The following is a 25,758-nucleotide window of genomic DNA, read 5'->3' as shown; positions in this document are numbered from 1 at the left end:
CACGATTTCAAGTTATCTTTACGACAAGCTTGTGCCCTAGCGTTAGTCATTTCTGAAAAGAAAACTGAGGGCCACCAGATTAGGTCGCTTGTTCACGTATTCTGTTCCCCTACTCCTTTCGAGTTTGTGAGTGGGGCTTCGCAGTTTTTCTGAATCCAGGTGAATTTTCGGAAACCCACGCGCTTTCGGCCTTTATTAATTCATTCATTCCCAAGCCAGGCTCGCCTGACCACACCTCGAGCACCGGCCCAGTGCTCGCGGTCTTCATCACAGCACCGCAGGTGTAGGTACTGCTTGTGGGAGAGCTCCACAGGAAATCCGGAGTATTGCGCATGCGTGCTGTCCAGAAGGCGCTTGAACTCTTGAGGCTTCCGTACCGGGAGGGCGGAAGATGGCGGCGGCAGTCCTGGGACAGTTGGGTAAGGATTTCTTAGTGGTTAAGCGACAGAAGGGAGTCGAGATGGAATCTGAATTGACGGCTTGTGTTGATGTTGCAGGTGCGTTATGGATACAGAACCTGAGGAGCCAGGGGAAGCTCGCCTTGGGGTAAGTCTCTCGCTTCGGAGTTTCAGAAGGGCCCAAGGCATCTTGACTATTCTGCCAGTTGGTAACTGATCGCCTGCGTGCCTAGCTGTGCTGTAGGCTCTGGGGCTACTGAGGCGAATGAGACAGCCCGTGCCGCTACTTTGTCACTCTATTTTTTCGCCACCTTATTGCATAAGCTTTGCAGATATCAGGATTACCCATAACCCAAAGGCCATTGTAAATGCGTTTTCTGAACGTCTACTGTGATCTTTCTGGACAAGGTTAGACTATTCCATCTCCATATGGAAGCGTTCAACTTTTCAAGTTACCTCTCTGGTTACTTGCTTACATGGGCAGGGATCGTGTTGTGGACAGCCCTGGTTTACGTCCTACCTGACATTGTGTTTAGCGGTTTATATGCCTTAACTCATTCTCGTAACATTCTCGTAACAGTTAAGGTTTATATGCCTTAACTACATTCTCGTAACATAGTAGGTACTGCTATACCCGTTTTTCAGACAAGGAAATTGAAGCCCCCAAACGTAACATAACTTGCCTAAGGCCACTCAGTTGTAGGAAATTTTGAAGCTTTATACCAGAGCATTCTGTAACCTTAGGACAAAAGCATTTATTAAAGGTTAGGGTAAGTAGTCGCTGTGTTTCTCCCCAAAAATTAATTTTAAAAAAATCGGTATTTGAAAATTGGTAATCTGATTGTAAATTTTCTGATCTGTCCATTTGTTATTGACTTTGGTTTAGTTCATAGGCTTTGCAGACGGATGAGTTGTATATGAATCTGCTTTTCAACTGTGAATTTGAAAAGTTACTTATTCTTAATAAGCTTCAGTTATCACTTTTATGATATGAGCATTATATTAGTACCTCTTAGGTTTTTAAAAATTTAAAGATTTTTATTTATTTATTTAGATGAGGTCTTGCTATGTTGCCCAGGCTGGTCTCAAACCTAAGGGCTGACACAATCCTCTTGCGTCAGCCTCCTGAGGTGCTGGAATTACAGGCACATGCCATGCATGTAGCTCTAATAGATTTTTAAAATGAAGTTCAAACAAGATAATGCATGTGAAGTATTTTGTCTGTTTGTGGCACATGATAATCCCACTCTGAATTCTAGTTGCCATTAATGTTTTTATTATTATAAATTACTACTGAGTTCCCAATTATATTTAACCTTTTTCTAAGTTCTTGGGTCCCAGGGGGATGAAGAGGTGGGCTAAAGAAGAAAATAGGAAGCACTAGCTCTTAGGATTTGTCTGTACTCTTCCTAGGTAATCTTCTATCACTCTTCCCCCAACCATGCTGATTTACTTACTTTTTTGGAATATACTGTGCACTTACTTGCTTCTTGGCTTTTCCTCCTATGCCCTTACATCTTGTCTATAACAGCAGTCCTACCCATTATTCAAACCTCTGTTTAGATGTTTTCCCTTCAGGAAGTTTTCTCTGGTCTCTCTAAAACTGAAAGAAATTAATTTTTCCTTCCTTTTTTAGCATGTGTGCCTTCTATGATGGCTTCATGTATATGTGTCTGTGCCCTTTACTAGCTTGTGTATTTTGTGTATTTTGGAAAGGTAGGGACATTTATTTATTGTTGAGCTCCAACATAAGGTCTTACACAAGGTAAATATTTTGATGTTGATTTGAATTGTCTTGCACCAACTTGTATTAAGAAACTCTCAGCAAGAAACTTAAGCAGTTTGCCTTTAGTCTTTTCCTCTATGTCATGATACAAGAGTGTTGGATTTTACTAGATAATCTCTAAAGCTATTTGCAATTCTGAAATTATTACATAATTTTGTGAATCCTTACTTTGGATTTTCTAGTGGGGAAAATGACCATAAGAAAACTAAGTAGAAAGGTACAAATAATGTTCCTGCTAACCATATAAAATCTTAGCATATAATCTGATTCAGTGATTAGAAACTTTGTTTTCCTTTTTTTTGGAGACAGGGTCTTGCTCTGTGCCCAGGCTGAATGAAGTGCAGTGCTGTGATCATAGCTCACTGCAGCCTCAAGCTCCTGGGCTCCCATCTCAGCTTCCTGAGTAGCTAGAACTACAGGTGCATGCCACCACACCTGGCTAATTTTTTAGGGTCTTGCTGTAGCTCAGGCTTGATCTCTAACTCCTGGGCTCAAGTGATCCTCCTGCCTTGGCCTCCCAAAGGTAGGGATTACAGGCATGAGGCGCCTGGCCAGTGATTGGAAACTTAATTGCATATAGGCCCCAGACTAGAAATAAAAAAACTAAGGAAAGTTGTCTATGTAAAATGAGAGAGTAGGAGGGCCTGTGGCAGTGAGTAGAGTGTATTCCTTATCTAAAAACATTGAATTAGGTTAAGAAAAGTGCTGCTGACCAAATAAAACATTTCTGCAGGATATATATATATATACTTTTCAAAAAAAATTCTTTTTTTTTTTTTTTTTTTTTAAAGACAACGTCTTGCTGTGTCACCCAGGCTGGAGTGTGGTGTCATGATCATAGCTCACTGCAGCCTCAATTCAAGCCATCTTCCCACCTCAGCCTCCCAAGTAGCTGGGATCACAGGTGTGCGCCACTACACCTGTTTTTTTTGAGTTTTAGTGGAGACAAAGTCCTGTTTTATTGCCTGGCTGGTCTGAAACTCCTGGGCTCAAATTATCTCCCACCTCATTCTCCCAAAGTGCTGGGATTACTCTGTAGGCTCTATTTGTTAGCTGACTGACAGTTTTCAGTTTTTGAATTCCAAGCCTCCTATTTTACTGATGCATATATTTGAGAAGTTTTGTGACTTACTGAAGGTTACACAGTTAAATGTCAAAGTGAGGATCTAAACAAAATATTTTCTGGGACTACAGGTGCGTGCCGCCACACCTGGCTAAGTTTTGTATTTTTAGTAGAAATGGGGTTTTACCATGTTGGCTAAGCTGGTCTCAAACTCCCAGACTCAAATGGTCCACCCCCTCGGGCTCCCAAAGTGCTGGGATTACAGGCGTGAGCCACCGCGCCGAGCCAAAAAAAAATTTCTTTAAGAGACAGAGTCTCACTATGTTGTACAGGCTGGTCTCAAACTCTTGGGCTCAAGTGATCTTCCCACCTCAGGCTCCCGAGTCTCTGAGATTACAGGTGTGAGCCACCATGTTCAGCTGTACCACCCTTTAGATGGGACATAGCCTCTTAAGCTTTCCTCAGCTTCCAACTGTGTGTAAAATTTTGGCATAGTTATTTACACTCAGTCCTCTTACCTTACCTGTCTCTGTATTCTTTCATTGATTCTACAAATATGTATTTAGTGCCTGCTCTGAGCTGGGAACTATTCGAGCACTGAGGATTTTGCAGGGAACAGGAACAGACAATAATCCCTTGCCATTATGGAGTGTACAATATAGTAAGGGGGGGCAAATAAACAAAATAAGTAAAATATAGAGTATATTTGATAGCGACATCTGCTTATGAGAAAATAAAAGCAGAGATTGGGAATAAGAAGTATGTGTGTTTGAGAGAGGAACTTGTAGTTTTAGATAGGGAAGGCCTCACTAAAAGGTAGTATTTGAGTAAAGATTTGAAGGAAATGAGGAAGCATGTTGTGCTAACATCTGAGCAAACAGCATTCTGTACAGATTGAACAGTAAGTGCGACAGCTCCAAGGAACCATACCTGGTGTTGTCAGGAACAATGACGAAAAGGAGAGGGACAGTGATAGGAGATGAGGTCAGAGAGGAAGGGGGAGTCATCAATCGTATAGAGCCTTAGTATTTTCTGTAAATACTTCGGCTTTTATTCTGAGCAAGGTGGGAAATTATTGTAAGGTTTTGAGCATTGGGGTAATATGATCTGATTTATGTTTATGAGTGGTTCTTTCTGGCTGCTGTGTTGAGAAAAGACTGGGGTGGGGATGGGGAGCAAGGATGGAAGCAGAGACCATTGGATATTTCAGGTATGAGATCATGGTGGCTTGGATTAAGGTGGCCGTGAAGGTAAGTGAATGGTTGGATTCTGGCAGTATGTTAACCACAGCTGACAGAGCTTGTTGATGCATTGGATGTGAGGTGTGAGAAAGAAGGGTGACACCAAAGTTTAGGACCTGAGCAATTGGAAGGGTAGAGTTAACCATTTACTGAGCTAGGAAGACTTCCAGAGGAGCAAGTTTGGGGAGAATATTAGTAGCTCAGTTTTGGGTTTGTTAAATCTGAGCTGTTCAGTAAGCATCCAAGTAGAGATATGAGTAGACAATTGGGTATATGAGTTTGTAGAGTGCAAGGAATGGATGTAAATTTGGGAGTCATCAATGCATGGATAATATTTAAAGCTGCAAAGCTGGTTGACTTCACCAAGGGAGGGAGTGTAGATAGAAAGAGTCCAAAGATTAGTTCCTGCCTGAGGCAGCCAACGTTTACAGACCAGGGAGGGAGACAAGGAAACAACAAAGGAGACTGTGGGGGAGTAGCCAGAGACGGGAGAAGAAAACCCCAAGTGTCCTGGAACCCAACTCAAGAAAGTGTCTCAAAGAAGAGCAAGTGACCAGAGATACTTAGGTCACTCTCGGATGAGGAACTGATAATTAGAATTAGAATTTGATTTTGTCTGTATTTTCTTTTTTAAGGTTGCTTCATTTTGTTTTAATTGAGTGTTATTCCAGCAACTGGCCAGGAGAGGGCACATGGGAACTTTTGATTTAATATTCTGTACTTCTAAATTAAGTACCCCATTTGGAATAATACTTTAATTTAATTTGATTATGGTAGTTTGGTCTTTGCTTCATAATTCAGTTTATGAATTATTTGAGTCCTGAAAGTATTATAAGAATTCAGAAAGCTTTGACATTATTAATTCATAGTATGCTTAATTTATGAAGCAACATATTTAATTCACCAAATATGTATTGAAGATTTGAAGAGCGCAAGGTACCGTGCTCGACGAGCACAGCAGGTATGGGCCTGACTCAAGATATCTCTCAGATCGGTTTGTAGCAAAGGGGTTCATGTTTTTGTCATGCTGTTGGTGATGAGATGAGTGATAGAATTAAGGTTAGGAGAGGCCCTATGGATGATGTAGTCCAATTCCTCTTTTCACAGACAAAGAAACTAAGGTCCAAAGAGGCGACAAACATAGTGTACCCTACTCACTAATTACAACTACATAGAAACATAAACGTTTATGATTATAAACTTGAGAAGAAACTTTGAAATTGTGTATTTAAAGCTTATAGTTCACAGGACTGATTTGGGGAGTGGGGACAGGAGAGATTAACTATTCAAAGGGCCTAACTTTGTTTTATTTTTTATACCCTTTAAAAAAAAACACAGGCATGGTGGCTCACACCTGTAATTCTAGCATTTTGGGAGGCTGAGATGGGTGGATCACCTGAGGTCAGAAGTACAAGACCAGCCTGACCAACATGGTGAAACCCCATCTCTACTAAAAATACAAAAATTAGCTGGGTGTGGTGGTGCGCCCCTGTAATCCCAGCTACGCTGGATGCTGAGGCAGGAGAATCGTTTGAACCCAGGAGGTAGAGGTTGCAGTGAGCTGAGATCGCACTGTTGCACTCCAACCTGGGTGACGGGAGTGAAATTCTGTCTCAAAATAAACAAATAAAACAGAGGCAAGGTCTTGCTGTGTTGCCCAGGCTGGTTTTGAACTCCTGGCCTCAAACAGTCCTCCTACCATGGCCTCCCAAGGTGCTGGCATTGCAGGCATGAGCCACCATACTTGGCCAAAGGGCCTAATTTAAAAAATAACACTAGCCATCAGTGTTTATCATGGGTTAGACATTGTAGGATGCACTATATTAATTATTAATCCATCAATAATATTAAGTAGGTATTATTCTTCTCATTCTACAAGTAATAATATCTAAAGTTTATTGAGCCCTTTTAAGTGTCAGATTAAGTATTTTACTTACATTTGAGCTTCTTAAGAAGGCTATGAGGTAATTATTACTACTCTATTTACTGATGGGAAAACTGAGACCCAGAAAGTTATGTGACTTCCCAAAGGCCATTCACCTAGTAAATTAGAGTTAGGATTTAGACCCAGGTCTGCTTGACTCTGTAGCCTCAGCTGTCACCACCTGGCTTATATTTCATTAGCAAAATGCACCTTCATACATCATGTATCCTAATTTTGTGCTTTTCATTTAAGACATTGGAACCTAAATGTGGAAGGCAAAGGTACAGATTTTGTTAGGTATTTTGATGGCACTAATCTTGATATTAGGATAGGAGATAGTGAACTTGGGGTAAATATGATACACTAGAAAAATAGATTTGTTTGAGTCTTTGGTCTAAATGGCTTGAAGACTAAAAACAAAGGTTTCGTTTGCCAAGTAAATCTTCCAAGTTGCATATTTGTATGAGAATATGCCAATATACAACCACTTTGAGTGTATAAGTCTGAGTTAAATGTTTACTCAGTATCCACGTACCAGACATTGTTCTTGGTGCTAGAATATGAAGAAAGTCAGACTTGCCCTTTAAATGTGCAACATCTGTACACTTAGTACAGTAACTCATTCTGTTATAGCCACTTATGATAGTACAGTGGTCCGAGTCATTGCTGTATGACTGGCAAGAACAAAGTATTAAGACAACGTGAGAATTGTGATCAGAGAACGGATTAGGTGATGTTTCACATTGAGGTGACGTTTGAGCTAGAACTAAAAACAGGATAAGCATTTCATTCAGGAGATAATAAGGCAGGAGAAAACAATTTGAGTAAAAGCTTGTTCAGAGAACAAAGAATATCTATGTGGCTAGGCCATAAGAGCAGGTTGGGTCTAGATTACAAAAAGCCTTCCATGTCTTACTAAAGAGTTTGGACTTCCTATTGTGGGCAGTAGGGAAATACCAAAGTTTGCTGTGTTAACTTTTTATTTGGATATGCCCAGACATATGCAAAAGTAGACAGTCTGATGAACCTCCATGTGTCTGTTACCCAACTTCAACACTTACTACTTATGGCCAATCTTATTTATAACCTGTACTTTCCCTCATCATATTTTGAAACACTCCCCCCACTGTATCATTTTCATAAATGTTTCACTGTTATCTCATTAAAAAGCATTAAATATTCATTTGATATTTAAACTTCCAATGGCTTCATAACTGTCATACTTTTTAAATTATAATAGTTCACACATTGAAACTAATTGGTATTTTTGTTAAATCTCTTACTCTGTGAGTTTTTTATTCAATCCTCTCTTTTTTTTTCTTGTAATTTATTTGTTGGAGACAATTGGTTGTTTTGTAGCGTTTTCCATACCTTGGATTTTACCGAGTGCATCCCCATGATATTACATAACATGTTCTCTTTTCTCTGTTTCCTATACTGAATCTAGGGGCTTGAGCCCCCAGTTTCATTTTGGGCAGGAAAGACTACTTTGTGAATGGTGGGTGGTGTGTTCTTCCATCAGGAGGCACATAACACCTCCTTTATCCATTAGTTTATTAAGGATTACAAGATGATGCTATTACAATTTGCTATTCCTTCATTACTAACTTTATACAAGTCAAACTTTTCCTCATCTACTACTTGGCAACTTAATGGTACAGTTTGTATAGGAAAGACAGGATAAGTCCTGTCTTTTTCTTCATTCACCAGTTTTTAAAATAACAAGTTGGCTCGCTAGCATCTTCTAATGGTAACTAATTTGTATTTTTCCTGGTTTTATTATGAACTTATGGCTTTAAACATATTTCATGTTTAAAGGACAGTAACTACTATAGTTATTGTCCTCATTAATGCTTGGCTTGTCCCATCTTTGACTTGTTGGGCATCCACAAGTTGGCTCCTGAGTGCCTTTGACATGACCTTGGTAATCTTTGATGGCTTCTTTGCTTTCTGATATGACAAGATGTTCTAGGCTGATTTGGTGTGTTATCTGCTTGAGATCTGCAATCAGCCATTTCTCCCAGAAGTTTTGGTTTTCTTCAATAGGAAATGATATTTCAAGACTGTAATCTGGGAAGTAGGGGTGCTAATTGCTACTAGATTGGTCATTGCTTCTACACCTTTTCAGTGGAGAGATCTAGTACTTACTGGATTTTGGCTGAACCTCTTCTGCTTGTTTCCATACCAAGAATCCCAGTACTCAGTGACACTGAAAAAAAAGGATAGCATTAGAATATTACAAAATTATTCATTTGCTTATTTCAACAGAGGTTTTTAAGCTGGAGGATGACATGAGTAGCTCTGAATTATAGAAGGGTAACTCATTTAGTACTCAAGCAGAGAAAGATGGATTGGAACTGGGCAAGTTGATGGAAGAGAAATCAATCTAGAGGCTATTGCTATATAGGATGGTGGCAATTAGAATGGAGAAGAGGTAAAGCATTTGAGAACGATTTCAGGGGAAGCATCTGTAAGACTTGGTAACTAGCTCTGGCAGGATGAAAATCATTGGGAAGTCGAAGATAAACTAGCACACCATTCAAGAATGATTTTATTTAGTGATATAGGGGAGTAGCAGATGCTGGGGAAGATGAGAGAGGGAGAATGACTAGTTGTATATTATTAAAGCAATTGAAGTGTAGGGGAAGAGGTCAAGGAATAGTGAATTTGGGATCTTCATCAAGTCTCAGCCCATTAGTTTAGCATTCAAAGACAACCACTCTAGCCTCAGTGACCTTACCAATATTTTCCAATACTTAACAAATTCTCTGACTCAGTCAGACCTCCTCTTATTTCCCAACTCTGTACCTCTGCATAGATGATGTATGTCGTTGCCCCATTCCTCTGATAATTAGTGTATTAGTCCATTTCACACTGCTATAAAGATACTACCTGAGACTGGGTAACTCATAAACAAAAGACATTTAATTGACTCACAGTTCCGCATGGCTGGGGATGCCTCAGGAGACTTAGAATCACGGGGGAAGGTGAAGGGGAAGCAGATAACTTTTTCATAAGGCAGCAGGAGAGAGAGACAGTGCAGGGAAATTGCCACTTTTAAACCATCAGATCTCATGAGAACTCCCTCACTATCACGAGAACAGCATGGGGGAAACTGCCCAGTGATCCAATCACCTCCCACCAGGTCCCTCCCTCAACATGTATGGATTACAATTGAAGATGAGATTTGGGTGGGACACGGAGCCAAGCCGTATTGATAAGGATGTTCAAGATTCACCTGAAGTCACCTCTGAAATCCTCTGCTGTTTGCTATATTTTAGTTATGTGATTTCATATTGTCTTCTAATTGTTTTGTGCATTTGTCTTAGTTACTCAACAAAGTTGGGCAATCTTACAGGTCAGGTCAGAGAGCTCATTATGTCTTCTCTAAATCTTTCTTAGGAGTGGGTGACTTATAGAAGACAGTGTTATTGGCCAGTCCAGGGAAGAAATCTTGGGTTAATATCTATTAACGGTTTGACTTATGTGCGTTTACTTTCTCTCTTGTTAGCCTCTGTAACTGGCTCTTTGTTGTCTTTAAAAGTAGTCTCTATTAATGAATACCTCTAGAATATTTCCACTTGGGATCCTTAAATTGTTTTCATCAAAATGGAGCTGATATGGTTCAAAAGATATGTAAACTCTACAAAAAGGTCCCCTAAGTGTCTGTTGTTTTATAGGCTTCTTTCATTTCAGTGTTTTACCTCAATCGTATATCCACACAAGTGCTTCTCTTGACATTTCTCGAAAATGGGAGAAGAAGAATAAAATTGTCTATCCCCCACAACTGCCTGGAGAACCTCGGAGACCAGCAGTAAGTTCGTGGGTAGAACTAATCTCTTAAATCTGGTAATGCTCTTACTCTTAAGTGATTAGTAATGATTTATTATTCTGTCTTAAAAAAATTATACAACCGTTTGCTCTAATTGACACAGATGTACTAGATTTATCTCTTTGATAGTTGAAAAGGATTGTTATTCTTTACTTATTTGTCTTTACTTAACTTCCTGTATTAGGGACCTTAACTCTAAAACTAAGCTCATAGTTTAAGACCTACTGATTTCTGACTCTGAGAGGCTTGCTGAGGAGCTCTTAATGATGGAGCATATAGAGTTGGCAAGAATGACTTAAACTATTGGCCAATGTTTAAATTGTGTATATGATTTTCCAGTGTTACATATTTGAATATAGACACACTGTTTTTTGCTTGTTTGTTTTGCAATTTGAACCTAAAGTTTGAACTTAATCATTGGGTTCCTACTGGAGATTAATCTTATCGTTATCTGCACAGAATAAACAAATAACTTTTCAACTTTCATATTTTGTCATGACATCACAACTTGAAAGATTTGTCAGTCTAGGCTATTAAGTATTAACTCCATTTTGTTAGTTTTATTTTATTTTATTTTATTATTTTTGAGACAAAGTGTTGCTCTGTCGCCCAGCTGGAGTGCAATGGCATGATATTGACTCACTGCGACCTCCACCTCCCAGGTTCAAGTGATTCTCCTGCCTCAGCCTCTGGAGTAGCTGGGATTACAGGCACCTGCCACGATGCCCGGCTAATTTTTGTATTTTTCATAGAGACGGGGTTTCGCCATGTTAGCCAGGCTGGTCTCCATTTTGTAATTAACCAAAATTTACTAAATGAAATGTTACATAATTGCACAAATATCATAAATAAAAAATTTTCTGTAACTAATGAACTTTTTTTGCTTCTTACCTGAGCTCTTTGGAATCAGTTATTAATTGGAAATAAATTATAACAGTATTTGTCAAGTCCAGAATCTAACAGCACAATTCTGTTGTGTGTTTGTTTTATATCTTTAAATACTAAAAAATGTACTTTAGGATATATCCCAAGTGGCAAAACGCAAATAGTTGGTAGTATGTCATCTGCTTAACTCTAGCAAATGATGAACACTATCATCAGTAATTTGTTGTGTGTTGTATTTAATGAAACTATTCTGATTAACTTTTTTGTATCGTTTATCCTTCTTATACAAGTGCCTGTGGGAAGACATTTGATTCGATTTGATATAAGTACTTTGGAAAACCTTAATTTCTCTATTTTGCACAGATTTTGTTTCAGTAATCCTTTGGGGGATAAATTATGACATTTGGGAAATATGAACATTTTCTGACTTTAAATAGTATTTAGTAATTTAATATTGGTGTATCAGTTGTACCTTTTATGACTGGGAATACCGATACCCTTCATAAATACCTAACTTACCAGGAATAATTTATTCACTGGCCATATAGTTCATAATACTGTGCTATAATGTACAATGTCTCTTAGAATTTCTAATCTGCCAGCTGTAACCATTATTAAAATCAGTTTTATCTCTAGCTGAAAAGAGGGCCAGGTAATATCTACCATTCTACCTAAGTCTGATCTTTTGCATTAGAATATATAGTCAATAAATAATAGTGGATGGGATAGCGAACAAACCCCATAGCAGTAAATTAAAATGAATGTTACCAATGTAGAGTTGTTTTAGGCTAGTCCTCATATTTTTAAGACTAGCTTCGTAGTTTAGCTAGCACCAATTTCCAAAGAATATAGATTCTTATGTAGATTTTATCTTATATGGGGCTTCATATAAAGAAAATGAGCCAGAGAGAAATTAAAGGGCTTTCTTTATGATAGTCACACCTTGTTAATTCGGGCTTGAGTTTACTTTTGCAGTGTCTTTGAAAAAAGCTATGTTAAATAAATGAAAAGTGTAATGAGACTGTGTCAAAACTCTCTGAGCTACCATTTCTTATTTTTCCTCTTTTTCTTCACTCCCCCAACAACCATTTCTATATGAGACATATTTTTAATTTATGAATTAGTTTTCATGCTGATAATAATACATTAATGTGAATCGGAATCTCATAAAGCTCTAATAAGACTTTTTTTTTTTTTTGAGACAAGGTCTAGCTCTGTTGCCCAGCTGGAGTGCAGTAGCATGATCTCGGCTCACTGCAACCTCCACCTTCTGGGCTTAAGCGATTCTTGTGCCTCAGCCTCCCAAGTAGTTAGGGTTACAGGCGTGTGCCACCATGCCCAGCTAATTTTGTATTTTTAGTAGAGATGGGGTTTCTCTATGTGGTCCAGGCTGGTCTCAAACTCCTAGCATCAAGTGATCCACCCACCTTGGCCTCCCAAAGTGTTCGGATTACAGGTGTGAGCCACTGCAGCTGGCCTGGAACTTTTTTTTTTTGAGACAGGGTCTCACTCTGTTGCACAGGCTAGAGTGCAGTTGTGCAGTCATGGCTCACTATAGCCTTGACCTTCTGGGCTGAAGAGATCTTCCCACCTCAGCCTCCTGAGTAGCTGGGACCACAGGTACGTACCACCACTTCCGGCTGATTTTTGTATTTTTGGTAGAGATGAGTTTTTGTCATGTTGCCCAGGCTGGTCTCAAACTCCTGGGCTCAAGCGATCTGCCTGCCTCGGCCTCCCAAAGTGCTGGGATTACAGGCATGAGCCACAGTGCCTGGCCAGAACTTCTATTAGGTAACACTTTTTCCTCATTTGAATTATTATATGCATTTAAAAATAAATTGATTTATTTAAAAGTTATTGTTTTAGACATTTTATAATTTAGACATACATTTATTTCGTTTGAATAACTATTTTACGTATCCTATCCTCACTTCATCTAATTTGCTGTATAGGTCAGTTAATGGCAGAGATATATAACTAGGCCTTCCAACCTCCAACTTTGTTACTTTATCTATTTGCTTGATACTTACGTACTGAGACTTTGTCTCGTTTATCTTTAGAAAGTACCCTTAGACATTTCACCTGTCCAAAGTAAATGCTGAGGTTTTTTTTCAGTTTTGGAAGAGGATGATTGAGTAATTTTCGCCTTTCTTGTAAATACTTCATTCCTTTTTGCCATCCTCTGGTCAGGATTACAATTTTTTATATGTGTAAAATTTGAGGGTAATCATACAAAATTAAGGTTTAAAGGTATCCCACCACAAGAATGCAGAAATTAAAGGGTCTTTTCTATATAAAAGATTTCGTTTAGTGGATTAATTTTTGCAGATTATTATTATCAGTCATGACAGTTCTTCCTCTCCCTGTCTCCCCAGGATACTTTATTGCTGAAAATGTAATTAGGCTATTGCTATAGTTTCAGGCTGTCTGCTTCTATTGCAGCTGAAATCTGCCACATATTAAAAGATGGCCACTTGAGAAAACTGCTCTTTCTAAGGCATTTGAAAATGTCCAGCAGGAGTCAGAATGTTAGAAAGTTTTGAGACCTCCTTGCTACAGTTTCCCATAACACATATTTTCTAATTTTTTTTTTTTAAAGTGGCAGTTTGGTATAGTAGTGGAAAGAAAGTGGGTTTTAGAGTCAATAGAGGAACTTTTGAAAGTAGATGCGCTAGACATTGTATCAGGTGTATCATACTTTTTCTGTTCTTTGAATTCCAACTTTGTCTCTTGCAAACCTGTGGTCTTAAGTCACTTGATTTCTCTGATTTTCAGTTTATATAAAATGTTTCGTCTCTCAACTCATAGAGTTAGACTAAATGAAATAATGAGCGAAAAGTGCTTTTTGAACTATACATTGTAATTAAACAGGACATACCTACCACTTTAAATAGAAGATAATAAAAGCTAACATTTACTGAGACGTTACCATGTGCCAGGCACTATAAAATGGTTTCTTGGAATAGGTTATTTTATTTCCCTCTAGTTATCATTTTATTTATTTTATAGAAGAGGAAAATTAGAGAGAGGTTAAGTAGCTTGCTCAAGATTATGTAGCTAGTAAATGACAGAGTTAGGATTCAAATCCAGTCAGTCTGATTCTAGAACCTATGCTGTTGACCAAACACCTAGAATATTGGCTTTTCACATGAAAACACTTATTTTGTCCATTTTGCCATTTTTCTCCTCATTAATACTGAACTTTTTCTTCTTGTACTTTTTCTTTTGTTCTTTTAATCAGCTAAATGTTTTCAAGATACTTTAATTTAAATCTTTTAGTATTTCTTTGGATAGAAATGTTGCAAGTGATGACACAAACCAGCCATTGTATAGTTTCTATTTCTCCCCTAGTAATCTTTTAACATAGTGAGACTTTGGAAAAATACAACTTTATGTAGGGGGAAATAATCTTTACATTCTTAATAATGTTTCTATTTCTTATGGCAGCATTTTCTTTAGGCCTAGAAAGTAAAAACTTTAGTAACAGTATATGTTACTGCCATTTTGTGATAAACCTGCTAAAATGTTCTTTCTGTCCTTTGTTTTCCTATTTGTAAGGAAATCTACCACTGTCGAAGACAAATAAAATATAGCAAAGACAAGATGTGGTATTTGGCAAAACTGGTAAGCTACAATGACTATTACCATATAATAATTTAGGAAAGAAGCTATGAGATCCCCTCCCCAACCCTCACCCCAGGATTTGAAAAATAAAAAAGATTTGTGAGGAATATGATACAATTGGTAGGTAACCAAAAGAATGATTGTTCAGAGATGTATGATTTTCCTTAATTTTCACCATTTTCTGAGAAACTAAATCACATTGGATAGATAGATACTAAAAGGCATCAGGAGTTTGGCTATAACCAGAGAATCCAGGAAACCTACTTATTTATCTGTAAACTTGATTCAACCTGTTTTAAAACAGTTGGTTTTATGTTTTTTCCCCTAGGAAATGAAATTCGTAGATGAGGGGAGACAGAAGCAGCAAATGTACACGTAATACATTTATCCCATAGGAGAAGGAGATGCCTTGAATGCCTAGCGTAGTCGTTACCAGCCTGTGGTCTCTGTCATGTTTGCTGTCCTTTAATGTTATTGAAACTATTACAGTGTCAGTTTTATGGTTAAAATGTTTGTTTCATTTTCACTGAAAGAGAATAGTATCTCCTCTCAAACTTGTTTTCTTCTCTTTTGCTTGGGTTCAATTCACTGATTTTAGAAGTTACTCAAATCATGTAAGGCTTTCATTGAAAAGGAAACATTGACTTTGTAAACTAATTTATTTTCTTTTGTCTCTCACCCTTTAATTCTAGATACGAGGAATGTCTATTGACCAGGCTTTGGCTCAGTTGGAATTCAATGACAAAAAAGGGGCCAAAATAATTAAAGAGGTAAACTTACAAGTTTGGGTGTGGTAGAGAATGGAGAACTGGGGAATGCAGCTGTTTTGCAATTATTAGTAAGCTTAGCCTAAATTATGAATAAATTTTCTGTTGTAAATGCATACTTTATATAATACAGATTTAGGGTGCTCAGTTTATTAAATGCGTGTGCGCTTAGGAATGTTGTGTGCTTTAGGTGTTTATTTCCTGAGATGCTTTTATTTCCACCAGATATTTATCTGTTTTTTACTGCTTATGATGTGATGAACCTAATTTTAATGATTTGGGGCTTGGTGCATATATGTGTATACATATATGTGTATATTTGTGTGTATGTATCTGTGTTTGTATATATATTATTTATATTATTTATTTCTTGGAGCAAGGCTGAACTTCAAAGTATATTTTTTCAGAGATTTTTTTTTTTTCCCCTATAAAGGAGAGTTTTTATAACTACATAATTTTGTAACTTAATGGAAAGAGCCCTGGACTGGAACTCAAGAGCCTTGGACTCTAGTCTTTTCTCTGATTTTTTTCTTGTGACCGTGGGCAAGACACTTAACCAGTCAGTTTCTATTTTTCTCACCTAAACTATGTGGGATTGGATTAGATGGCTCCTAAAGATCCTTCCAACTCTAAATGTAGCTAATTCACTAGATACAAATGTGCTGACGGTAATTGTGGTGACTCATTCTAGGAACATGAATATTCTTTTTTTATTACATATATATTTTTATTTTCTTTTTTTTTTTTGAGATGGAGTCTAGCTCTGTCGGACAGGCTGGAGTGCAGTGGCGCGGACTCGGCTCACTGCAATCTCCGCCTCCTGGGTTCAAGTGATTCTTCTGCCTCAGCCTCCGAGTAGCTGGGACTATAGATGTGCGCCACCATACCCAGATAATACTTTTGTATTTTTAGTAGAGATGGGATTTCACCATATTGGCTAGGCTGGTCTCGAACTCCTGACCTCAGGCGATCCGCCCACCTCGGCCTCCCAAAGTGCTGTGATTACAGGCGTGAGCCACTGCGTCCGGCCTGTTTTTCTTTTTTAATAGTCTTGTTACAAAAAGTTGTATTGATTATTGTCCCTTACCATCTGGGGATATGAGCATTATTTTCTATATATTCAGTTAATTCTCACCAAAAGTCAGTTCATACCTTTCAGTTTAGTAGTAATAGTTAAATAGTTGAGATTGATAGATTCAGACTTCTAAAAGGTTCCTTTGTAACGCTATGATTTTGCCATATTTAATTCAATGCAGAATGCATTTACAAGTATTCGTTGTGTACCCAGCCATGTACTACATTCTTTATCTTTTAAGGCATAAAATTTTGATCTGGTTTCTGTTATTTTTTTTTATTTTTTAATTTTTTTTTTGAGACGGAGTCTTGCCCTATCACCCAGGCTGGAGTACAGTGGCGAAATCTCGGCTCACTGTAACCTCCACCTCCTGGGTTCAAGTGATTCTCCTGCCTCAGCCTCCTGAGTAGCTGGGACTACAGATGTGCGCCACCACGCCTGGCTAATATTTTTGAATATTTAGTAGAGAAGGGATTTCACCATGTTGGCCAGGATGGTCTCGATCTCTTGACCTCATGATCTGCCCACCTCGGCCTCCCAAAGTGCTGGGATTACGGGGGAGAGCCACTGCGCCCGGCCCAATTGTCATATTTTTACAAAAATGTGTTCTTGTATTTTTACAAAAATGTGTTCTGGAGGAAGTTAATTCGATATCCATGGAGAGTAAATTTGATAACCTCTTCAAGGAAATTACTATATCAAGTGTGATTTTCTCTACTTGTCTGATGTTAAAGGTTACTCTGCATCCAAAGTTTAAGAATTTTTATTTTATTCTAGTTTTTAATTAGATTATTGTTTTTTTGGAGGCAGAGTTTCACTCCATTGCCCAGGGCTGGAATATAAGGAACGATCACAGCTCACTGCAGCTTTGACTTCCTGAGCTCAAGGGATTTTCGTCCTTCAACTTCCCAAATAGCTGGAACTGCAGGTGTGCGCCACCACCTCCAGCAATTTTTTTACTTTTGTGGAGATGGGCTGGTCTCGAACTCCTGGCCTCAAGCGATCCTCCTGCCTCAGCCTCCCAAAGTGCTGGTATTATAGGCATGAGCCACCATCCCAGCTAAGACTTGAGTTTCATGAACTTTGTGTTTGTTTTTTAAGATAGGGTCTCTGTTGCCCGGGCTGGAGTGCAGTGGTGCAATCTTGGCTCACTGCAACCTCCACCTCCTGGGTTCATGTGATCCTCCAGCCTCAGCCTTCCACGTACCTGGGATTAGAGGTATGTACTACCACACCTGGCTGATTTTTGTATTTTCAGTAGAAACGGGGTTTTGACATGTTGGCCAGGCTGGTCCCAAACTCCTGGCCTCATGTGATCTGCCCATCTTGGCCTCCTGAAGTGCTGGGATCACGGAGGTGTGAGCCACCGCATCTGGCCTTGGGAACTTTTTGACAAGTTTCTGACTCAGAGACATAATGTTCCTTCCCAAGAGTACTGCTTACAAGCGCTGCTATCTCCTTTATAGCTTACACATGTCATTTAAAACTTAGTAGGATGGGCTGTGTTCTGTGCATTTACAATTCTTGGTCTACGGAAGGAAAGCTCCCGTCTCCTTTGTACTCTTACCATTTGATATTCTCTTTTTAAAATTGACTATGGAAGCATGTGATGAGCAGTCATAGTACAGAGATCATGAGAGATGAGAAACTTAATTCCATTTTACTTCAGGGTTAGCCAATTAAATGCTTTTCTTTTTCTTATTTAAGGTTCTCTTAGAAGCACAAGATATGGCAGTGAGAGACCACAATGTGGAATTCAGGTCCAATTTATATATAGGTAAGATTTTTAATATTCTTAGCATTAGAAAATGTCTTCCAGTAGTAATGCCATATTTTTTATCTAACAACAGTCTTTAATACCTAACTCCTCAGGACTTGGTTTGTCAATGAAAATTGCTAGTAATGTCTTATTCTTCAGCCGTATGCATGTCAATTTTAATTTAGTGTAAATGACAATAACTACTGTTTTACCTGTTCTGTAATGAGACTGAGATCATAAAACCAATTGCTAATAATTATTAAATAATAGATAACAAGACTGGTACATAGAGTGATACTTTAATTGTAATATTATAACAAATAGTATAACACATTTTTAAAGTTGTCAACCAGAAGGAGGTAAAGAATCACAGGTGCATTTAAAAAATGTTTATTTATAATGTGCCAAGCCAGGTACCTAATCCATAAAGGTGTCCTGTAATTTAACCTTCCAACTATCAAAATGGAAGATCTGTTGAATTGTAAAAGCCAAGGGGCCTTGGAAGGCTCAGATGACCCAGATATGTTTGTTCCCTTGTTACTACATCCTGAAGCATTATCTCTGCTTTTACATGCTTGTTCCACATCAGATTAAATTAATGTAAGTTAAAATGCTTTGGGAAGCATGATGTTCTGTACAAATGTAAGGAATTGTTTTGCTGCAGACCTTCACACAGTTCTTTTCCGAGAAGGAGATTAATGTTTATTACAAAGCTCTCTTACCTCCTCCCAGCACCATGGGAAAGTGGAGCAGTGGTTGGAGTTACTGTTTTTTTCTCACTACAGCAGCAATTACTCCTAACCTCAGCAGTTTTATAATCAAACAAAGATGATGTTGGAGCAAAATTTTCTCAATCTGCCACACCTACATATCTAAGGATTATTTAGCTGAAAGCTATGTTAAATTCAAGATATGGGGAACAGCTACTCTCCAGATGGAGCAGAAGGGGCTGAATCATTACAGGGGGAATTAGTTGTATTTTATAATTTTTCAACAATTAGAGTGAAAAATGTTTATCTAAATTCTACTTTTTCACATAGCCTCTGTGCTGGTTAGGTTAAAATCTCAGTTCAACTCACCTGGAATTGATGCTGGCCATCACACCTCCTGAAATTCAAATTAGTTGATTTTCAGTTGAAATGCTTTATTTGAAAGCTGAGTCTTGTATAATTTTATTCTGATACATGCAGAGATGCAGAGGGAAATCAAAATGGCAACTCAGAAGATGCAGGGTCATAGTAGTTAATCATAAGCATTTTCTTCTGGGAGCATTATGAATAAATAATGTTAGAGAGGGCTTGGAATCATTGGAAGTGATGAGGAGCAAGACCATTTGCTTAAAAACCTCTTGGTGATTTTTCCTGCTCTGATTCAGAATATCAAATCAAATTTAATTAATTTTATACAGCAGTTTCACAGGAATATGAGATTCTTAGCTGACAGACTTTCTAATGGACTTCAGATACAAATGAAATACGATTTGTCTTTAAGCCTTTTTCAATAACCGTCTTTAAATCCTTTTCAATAATTGTAGTAAAGAGAGATAGGATAAAGAGCTTAATCCTGTTGTTCCAAATGAAGGAGCAGGGTCCACTGTTGCCATTAAGCAAAAACATGCTTAACCAATCCTAGATAAATAGCCCTTTATTTTATCTTTATTTTTGGAGATGACTTGCTCTGCCACTCAGGCTGGAGTCCATTGGTGTGATCACAGCTCACTGCAGCTTTGAACGCCTGGTCTCAAGTCATCCTCCTGCCTCAGCCTCCTGAGTAGCTGGGACTACAGGCACGTGCCAGCACACCTAGCTAATTTAAAAATTTTTTGTAGAGATAGAGGTCTCACTTAGATACCTGTGCTGGTCTTGAACTCCTGGCTTCAAGCTGTCCTGCTGCCTCAGCCTCCCAAAGTGTTGGGATTACAGGCATAAGCCACGTTGTCTGACCCTTTAATCCAGAGTTCTTTTGCACATTTCTGCTGAAAAATCTCTGCCTTACCTGTACTCTCTTTTCATCTACTTCTGTGTTGATCACTTAAGTAGGGCTAATAAGTTTGGATTTATATTATGATTTTTAAAATTTTTCATTCACTAAGTATTTTGATGCGTAATTCCATAATCAAAAGAGATGAGTACCCTCAGGAAGAGTATGATGTGTCAGACATTTTATCTCTGTATTTGTCAAGCTTCTTAAGAATCATCTTGAGGTTGTTATTTAAAATACAGATTCCCAGGCCTCGGCACAGACCCGCTGGACTTGAAACCCCAGTGGAGAGGCCTGGGAAGCTGTTTATTTAATAAACAGCTTAATAATAATCAATAGTTTAATAAACTATTGATTCTTAACCATAAAATGTGGGAAACCGATTTATCTTACTGTGCTCTTAGAAAAGGCCTAGACATTTCATTCCATAAACTTCTGTTAGAGTTTTGAAAGACTAGTTACTTATTGGCTACTATTTTGGTTCAGCAATGGTTCTTTCAGTATCCTGAAATAAGTATAGGCATTTTAAAGAAAGTACTTTTTTGATAGCATGTGTTCTCATTATATGGTAATTCTTTCAAATGCCTGTCATTGGTCTAAAGCTAATACCTGGTGTTGCATGACCATAGATTTAGAAAGTTCATTTCCCTTTCCCACTTATAACGATGACTAATGACACTGTGAATAGACCTTAACAAGTGGACATGGACTAATAAAATGTCGCTGCTTAGTGATTCATGGCATCTAAAGTGAATCACTTTAGGGAAAGTGATGACTGACCTTGTATATCAGTCTTACTGGCTAAGAGTGATGAAGGTGGGAGGGGAGGGCTTCTAATGTTACAATTTCAAGATTTGTATTTACCTAAATACTACTAATAGGAAATATTTGCTATGTGTATATATACTTATTTATTTATGCATTTATTTATTTTGAGACGGAGTCTCACTCTGTACCCAGGCTAGAGTGCAGTGGTGCGATCTCAGCCCACTGCAACCTCTGCCTCCAGGGTTCAAGCAATTCTTGTGCCTCAGCCTCCCAAGTAGCTGGGACTACAGGCATGCGTCACCACGCCCAGCTAATTTTTGTATTTTTAGTAGAGATGAGGTTTCATTATGTTGGCCAGGCTGGTCTCGAACTCCTGACCTCAGGTGATCTACCCGCCTCGGCCTCCCAGGGTGTTGGGATTACAGGCGTGAGCCACTGCGCCTGGCCTGAAAATATTGGCAATATTTTAAATTCATTACACCTGTTCGGCATTATCTATAGAAAAACACAGGTTGTCTTCACTTTTGAGATATCTTAATGTATTCTTTCATTCAAAAAATATTTGAGTACTTTCTGTGTGCATACTATCCACATTAAATAGGTGATGTTTTATCTTTTGTGTCATTTTAAAACATTTAACACTTGTAGTTCTTTGACAGTAGTATTTCTTTGGAAGAATGCATACAATATTCTTCTGAATTATAGTAATACCATGTATACCATTAGTATTATATGTACTTGAAAAACTTTGAAACTTATTTCAGAATTTGATTAGATTTACCAGAGACCTCTGTATTGAAAAAATGAAATTAATTAGCAGATGATGTATTGCAAAATTATTTCTGTTCCTATGGATTGTGAACTTTTGGGGCAATACAAAAAGAGTATAAGTTTGGTTGATGAGGTGACTTTTACAGATGCAACACAGATGCTTATAAAGACAGCATATGATTTGGGACCAAAAAGAGTAATACAGACAAATGGTATTGTTGGAGTAGACAAGAAAGATCAATATGGGTTAGAATAGTTGTGGAGACTTTCTAGAAAAAATTGACATTTGAAGATAGGCATTTGGGAGTCTGGAGGAATGTCTGGGAGAAGAGGAGATTTTTAAAGTGGGGTAGCCATACATGCAGAGGTACATAGGTTGGAATAAGCAGTAATAGTGTAGTTCAATGAGGAAAGCAGTGTGAAGGAAGTAGAAGTTTGACCTCGAGTAGATAAAATGAGAAGGGTAGACTGGGCCTATATTCCAGAGAACTGAACACGGCAGGCTGTGCATTTGGTTCAAACTATATCAAAGAGGTTTGGGTAAGAGATTTACATTATTAAGATGGTGTTTTAAAACTATTAACGATAAGCAGTAGTTTTGAAATTGTGCTCTGTGGGGTGTCTAGGAGTGGGACCCTTGATATTTTGGTCACCACTATATCCTTGGAGCCCAGGACAGAGTCTGGTACCCAGTAGGAACTCAAAAATGTTTGTTGAGTGAATGAATTGGCACAGTTTTGGGTCTTCCTTGACCCATGTTTCAATAAGAACAGATCAGCATTACAGTGTTTTATACATCAGGCTTCTACATATTGTTTCATTTTACTTGAAATGGTTCCATATACAAAAGCAGTTTGAAACCCCTAAATATGGACTTAGTGGAGGAGAGTGGAGGAGAGGAACCAGAAAACAGTTTGGCAGCTATGCTCTAAGTCCCAATTTCATTTACACCTCAGGGTGGCTGTGTTGGGTATTTCCATTACAGTGTATTAAAGAATCTTAGGATGTTTTAGAAAAATTAATGTTTTTGTTTTGACATAAAGAAATGATGGCATCATGGCTTTAAGATATGCAGGTGATCTTTTATGGCTTTAAGATGGAATCATGACTGACATTTAGTAGGCATTGAGCTTCTGCTTTTGTGCAGATCTCTGTAAGTTTGTGTTTTGGGGAGATAGAAGGGAAATGGGAGCCGATGTAGACCCTGATGGAATTGATCATTGTGATCTAGTGATCCACTGAATATTTGGAAATTGGTGCTCAAGCTGGATAGAGAAGTGATTTGGGATAGAAGCAGCTATCACATTTGTCAAATGCTTTTTAGAAGTTTTCTGGTCTCACTGTTCTTATTTGTAGGTTTCTGCTAGACAGGTTGATCCAGGGGACGCACTGTGATGGTGTTTTCTTATACAGTGATTTGTGTAATGCTGCTGTCTCTGGAAATTTGTAAACTCACTTTTTCAGTGCCCACTAAATGAAGTTAATAAAAGGGCAGTAGGTCTTTCCCTATCTCACTTGGATCCTAGGCAGTTTTCACTTTCATTCTTGGCTTTTGCTTTGGCAAAGCTAGCAGGCTTCTGCTGAAACCCACTTCACTAGAGGACGTTGTAGTTAGAGAGTTGTCAAGTGCATACTTTGGTATAGTCCCTATATTTATAAAGTTATATCACAGTAAGTGTATATGAATGATGAGTGTTGAAATGGATAATTTAATATGTATTCTGTAGATTTTACCTTTTTAAAAGGCTTATTAACTAAACAAGTAGCTGACTAAATACATTCAGAAAATTGTAGAAGGTGATTGGCTACTACTTTGAGTTACTGTGGGTGAACAGGTGAACAATTCTTCTTAAGTAATTTTTTTTTTTTTGAGACGGAGTCTTGCACTGTTGCCCGGGCTGGTATGCAGTGGTGGATCTTGGCTTGCTGCAACCTCCGCCTCGTGGGTTCAAGCAATTCTCCTGCCTCATCCTCCTGAGTAGCTAGGATTACAGGTGCCCACCACCATACCTGGCTAGTTTTTTGTATTTTTAATAGAGACGGGGTTTCACTACGTTGGCCAAGGTTGAACTCCTGACCTTGTGGTGATCTGTCCGCCTTGGCCTCCCAAAGTGCTGAGATTACAGGCGTGAGCCACCGTGCCTGGCCCTTACATACTATATAAAAGATTTCTTTAAACTTTCAAGGTCAAATTTTGATATACAGAAGTGGGGAGGGGAGCTGAGGGGGCATTTGTGCCAGAGTTCCTAAAACTGGCTGTGAATCAGAATTTCTGGGGAGAGTTGTGGTATGGGTGTTTACCCAGGATGTAATTTCCAAGGCTCACCCCAAATATACTGAATTAGAATCCACAGAGGTGAAGTCTCAGCATCTGCATTTTAATTACATTCCCTAGGTTAGTCTGATGTGGCTTGTCAGAGAACCAGCATTTGGGAGCCATTGACTCCAGTGGCTTCTCATCACAATTAAAATAAAATAAAAAACTCCTTGCCGGAGCCTACAGCGCCCTGTGTAATCTTGACCTGGCTTTATCTCTAATCTCTTTCCCTTGTTTGTGCCCCTCTTCCCTTTGCTTACTATGCTTCAGCATGCTCGTCTTCTTTCTTTTCCTAAGACAAGCCAAGTACATTCCCACCATTGGGCCTTTGCACTTGCTTTTTCCTCTGCTTGGAGTACCCTGCCCCTAGATATTCGCATAGATGATTCATTCTGGTCTTAGATCAAATGTCTCTTTCTCAGGAATGCCTCTTGACACTACCAGTCTGAAGTCCCCTGCACCCCACCATTGTCTGTCATCTGGTTCTGATTTATTCACAGCACTTGTCACTAACTGAAATTATTTTACATTTTTCTTCTCCAGAATGTAAACTGCTTGGAGGCAGGGGCCTTGCCAGTCTTGTGCACTCTTACTTCTCCAACACTAGAATAGTGCCTGGTCCTTAATGTTCAGGAGACGATTGTTTTGAGACAAGCCTGCTCTAGCCAACCAGTGAGCCCATGTAATCTCAGAATCCAGTCAAGGAAAGGACAGAAATTGCTCAGCTGATCAGGCTTGTGGATAACACTCATTTCCTGTAATTCTCTTTTTCTTCCCGTTTAGCTGAGTCTACCTCAGGACGAGGCCAGTGCCTGAAACGCATCCGCTACCATGGCAGAGGTCACTTTGGGATCATGGAGAGGGTTTATTGCCATTATTTTGTGAAGCTGGTGGAAGGGCCCCCACCTCCACCTGAGCCACCAAAGACGGCAGTTGACCATGCCAAAGAGTATATTCAGCAGCTTCGCAACCGGACCATCATTCACACTCTATGATGAGGAGATTCAGACTCCACAGTGTATATATTTTGCCATTTATTTTCTAAAAATAAACACAAATTGAAGACAAATGCTTTTTATGATTTCTCATTGAATTATTGAAACAGTGTATAACTGCTAGTTGTATATGAATATTTATAAGGCTTTGCCCATTTCTTTTGAGCCTCTGGGCATATTTGTATGCGTTTGCGACTTGGGAAGGCAAGTCAGCTTTAAACATAGTAACAAACTATATTTCAAAAGGCTTTTTGAGTAACTTTGAAAGGGAATGTTAACTTTCCAACTAGTGTCCTGCAGGTGGCTGTTTTGATACTGGACTTGAGCAGTGTGTTATGAGGTAAGAAAATTGTTTTTATTTCCCTTAATTTTCTCTTGGGAACATGGGAAGTTAGAGTGGCTGCATGTTGTTTCATTACAGTATTTTAGGGCTTTCAGTGGTACTGTTTTTCCTTTCACTGTTGGCACAGGTGAGTGAGTCAAGAATTATATTTTCCTTTACTGTTTTAGCAGTAACTTGAAACTACAGGAGTTTATTAGATATTTGAATCTAAAACTCCAAAAACCTTTAAC

General features: G+C 38.5%; 1 protein-coding gene across 2 annotated transcripts; it reads left to right on the top strand.

The window, feature by feature from the left end:
* Positions 1-344: 344 nt before the first annotated feature.
* Positions 345-25,254, top strand: MRPL22 (mitochondrial ribosomal protein L22). Of its 2 annotated transcripts, XM_050793966.1 has the most exons (7): positions 345-419; positions 498-546; positions 10,109-10,226; positions 14,688-14,753; positions 15,446-15,523; positions 18,303-18,372; positions 24,974-25,254. In XM_050793966.1, exons 1-7 carry the CDS (start codon positions 392-394, stop codon positions 25,183-25,185), a joined length of 621 nt encoding a protein of 206 aa, XP_050649923.1. In that variant the 5' UTR covers positions 345-391; the 3' UTR covers positions 25,186-25,254. The 2 variants fall into 2 exon arrangements, with proteins under 2 accessions (XP_050649923.1, XP_050649924.1); XM_050793967.1 differs by lacking the exon at positions 10,109-10,226.
* The last annotated feature ends 504 nt before the right edge of the window (positions 25,255-25,758 follow it).

Source organism: Macaca thibetana, chromosome 6 (genome assembly GCF_024542745.1).
Source record: "Macaca thibetana thibetana isolate TM-01 chromosome 6, ASM2454274v1, whole genome shotgun sequence".
NCBI classification, from domain to species: domain Eukaryota; kingdom Metazoa; phylum Chordata; class Mammalia; order Primates; family Cercopithecidae; genus Macaca; species Macaca thibetana.
This window is presented reverse-complemented; position numbering and strand designations above follow the sequence as displayed.

What these genes read in the sequence shown, in the direction of transcription:
- MRPL22 (XM_050793966.1), top strand. Translation starts at nt 392, where the DNA reads ATGGCGGCGGCAGTCCTGGGACAGTTGG. An exon ending in GGCAGTCCTGGGACAGTTGG is followed by an intron (nt 420 to 497) that starts GTAAGGATTTCT and finishes TTGATGTTGCAG; the next exon opens with GTGCGTTATGGATACAGAAC. An exon ending in CAGGTCCAATTTATATATAG is followed by an intron (nt 18,373 to 24,973) that starts GTAAGATTTTTA and finishes CTTCCCGTTTAG; the next exon opens with CTGAGTCTACCTCAGGACGA.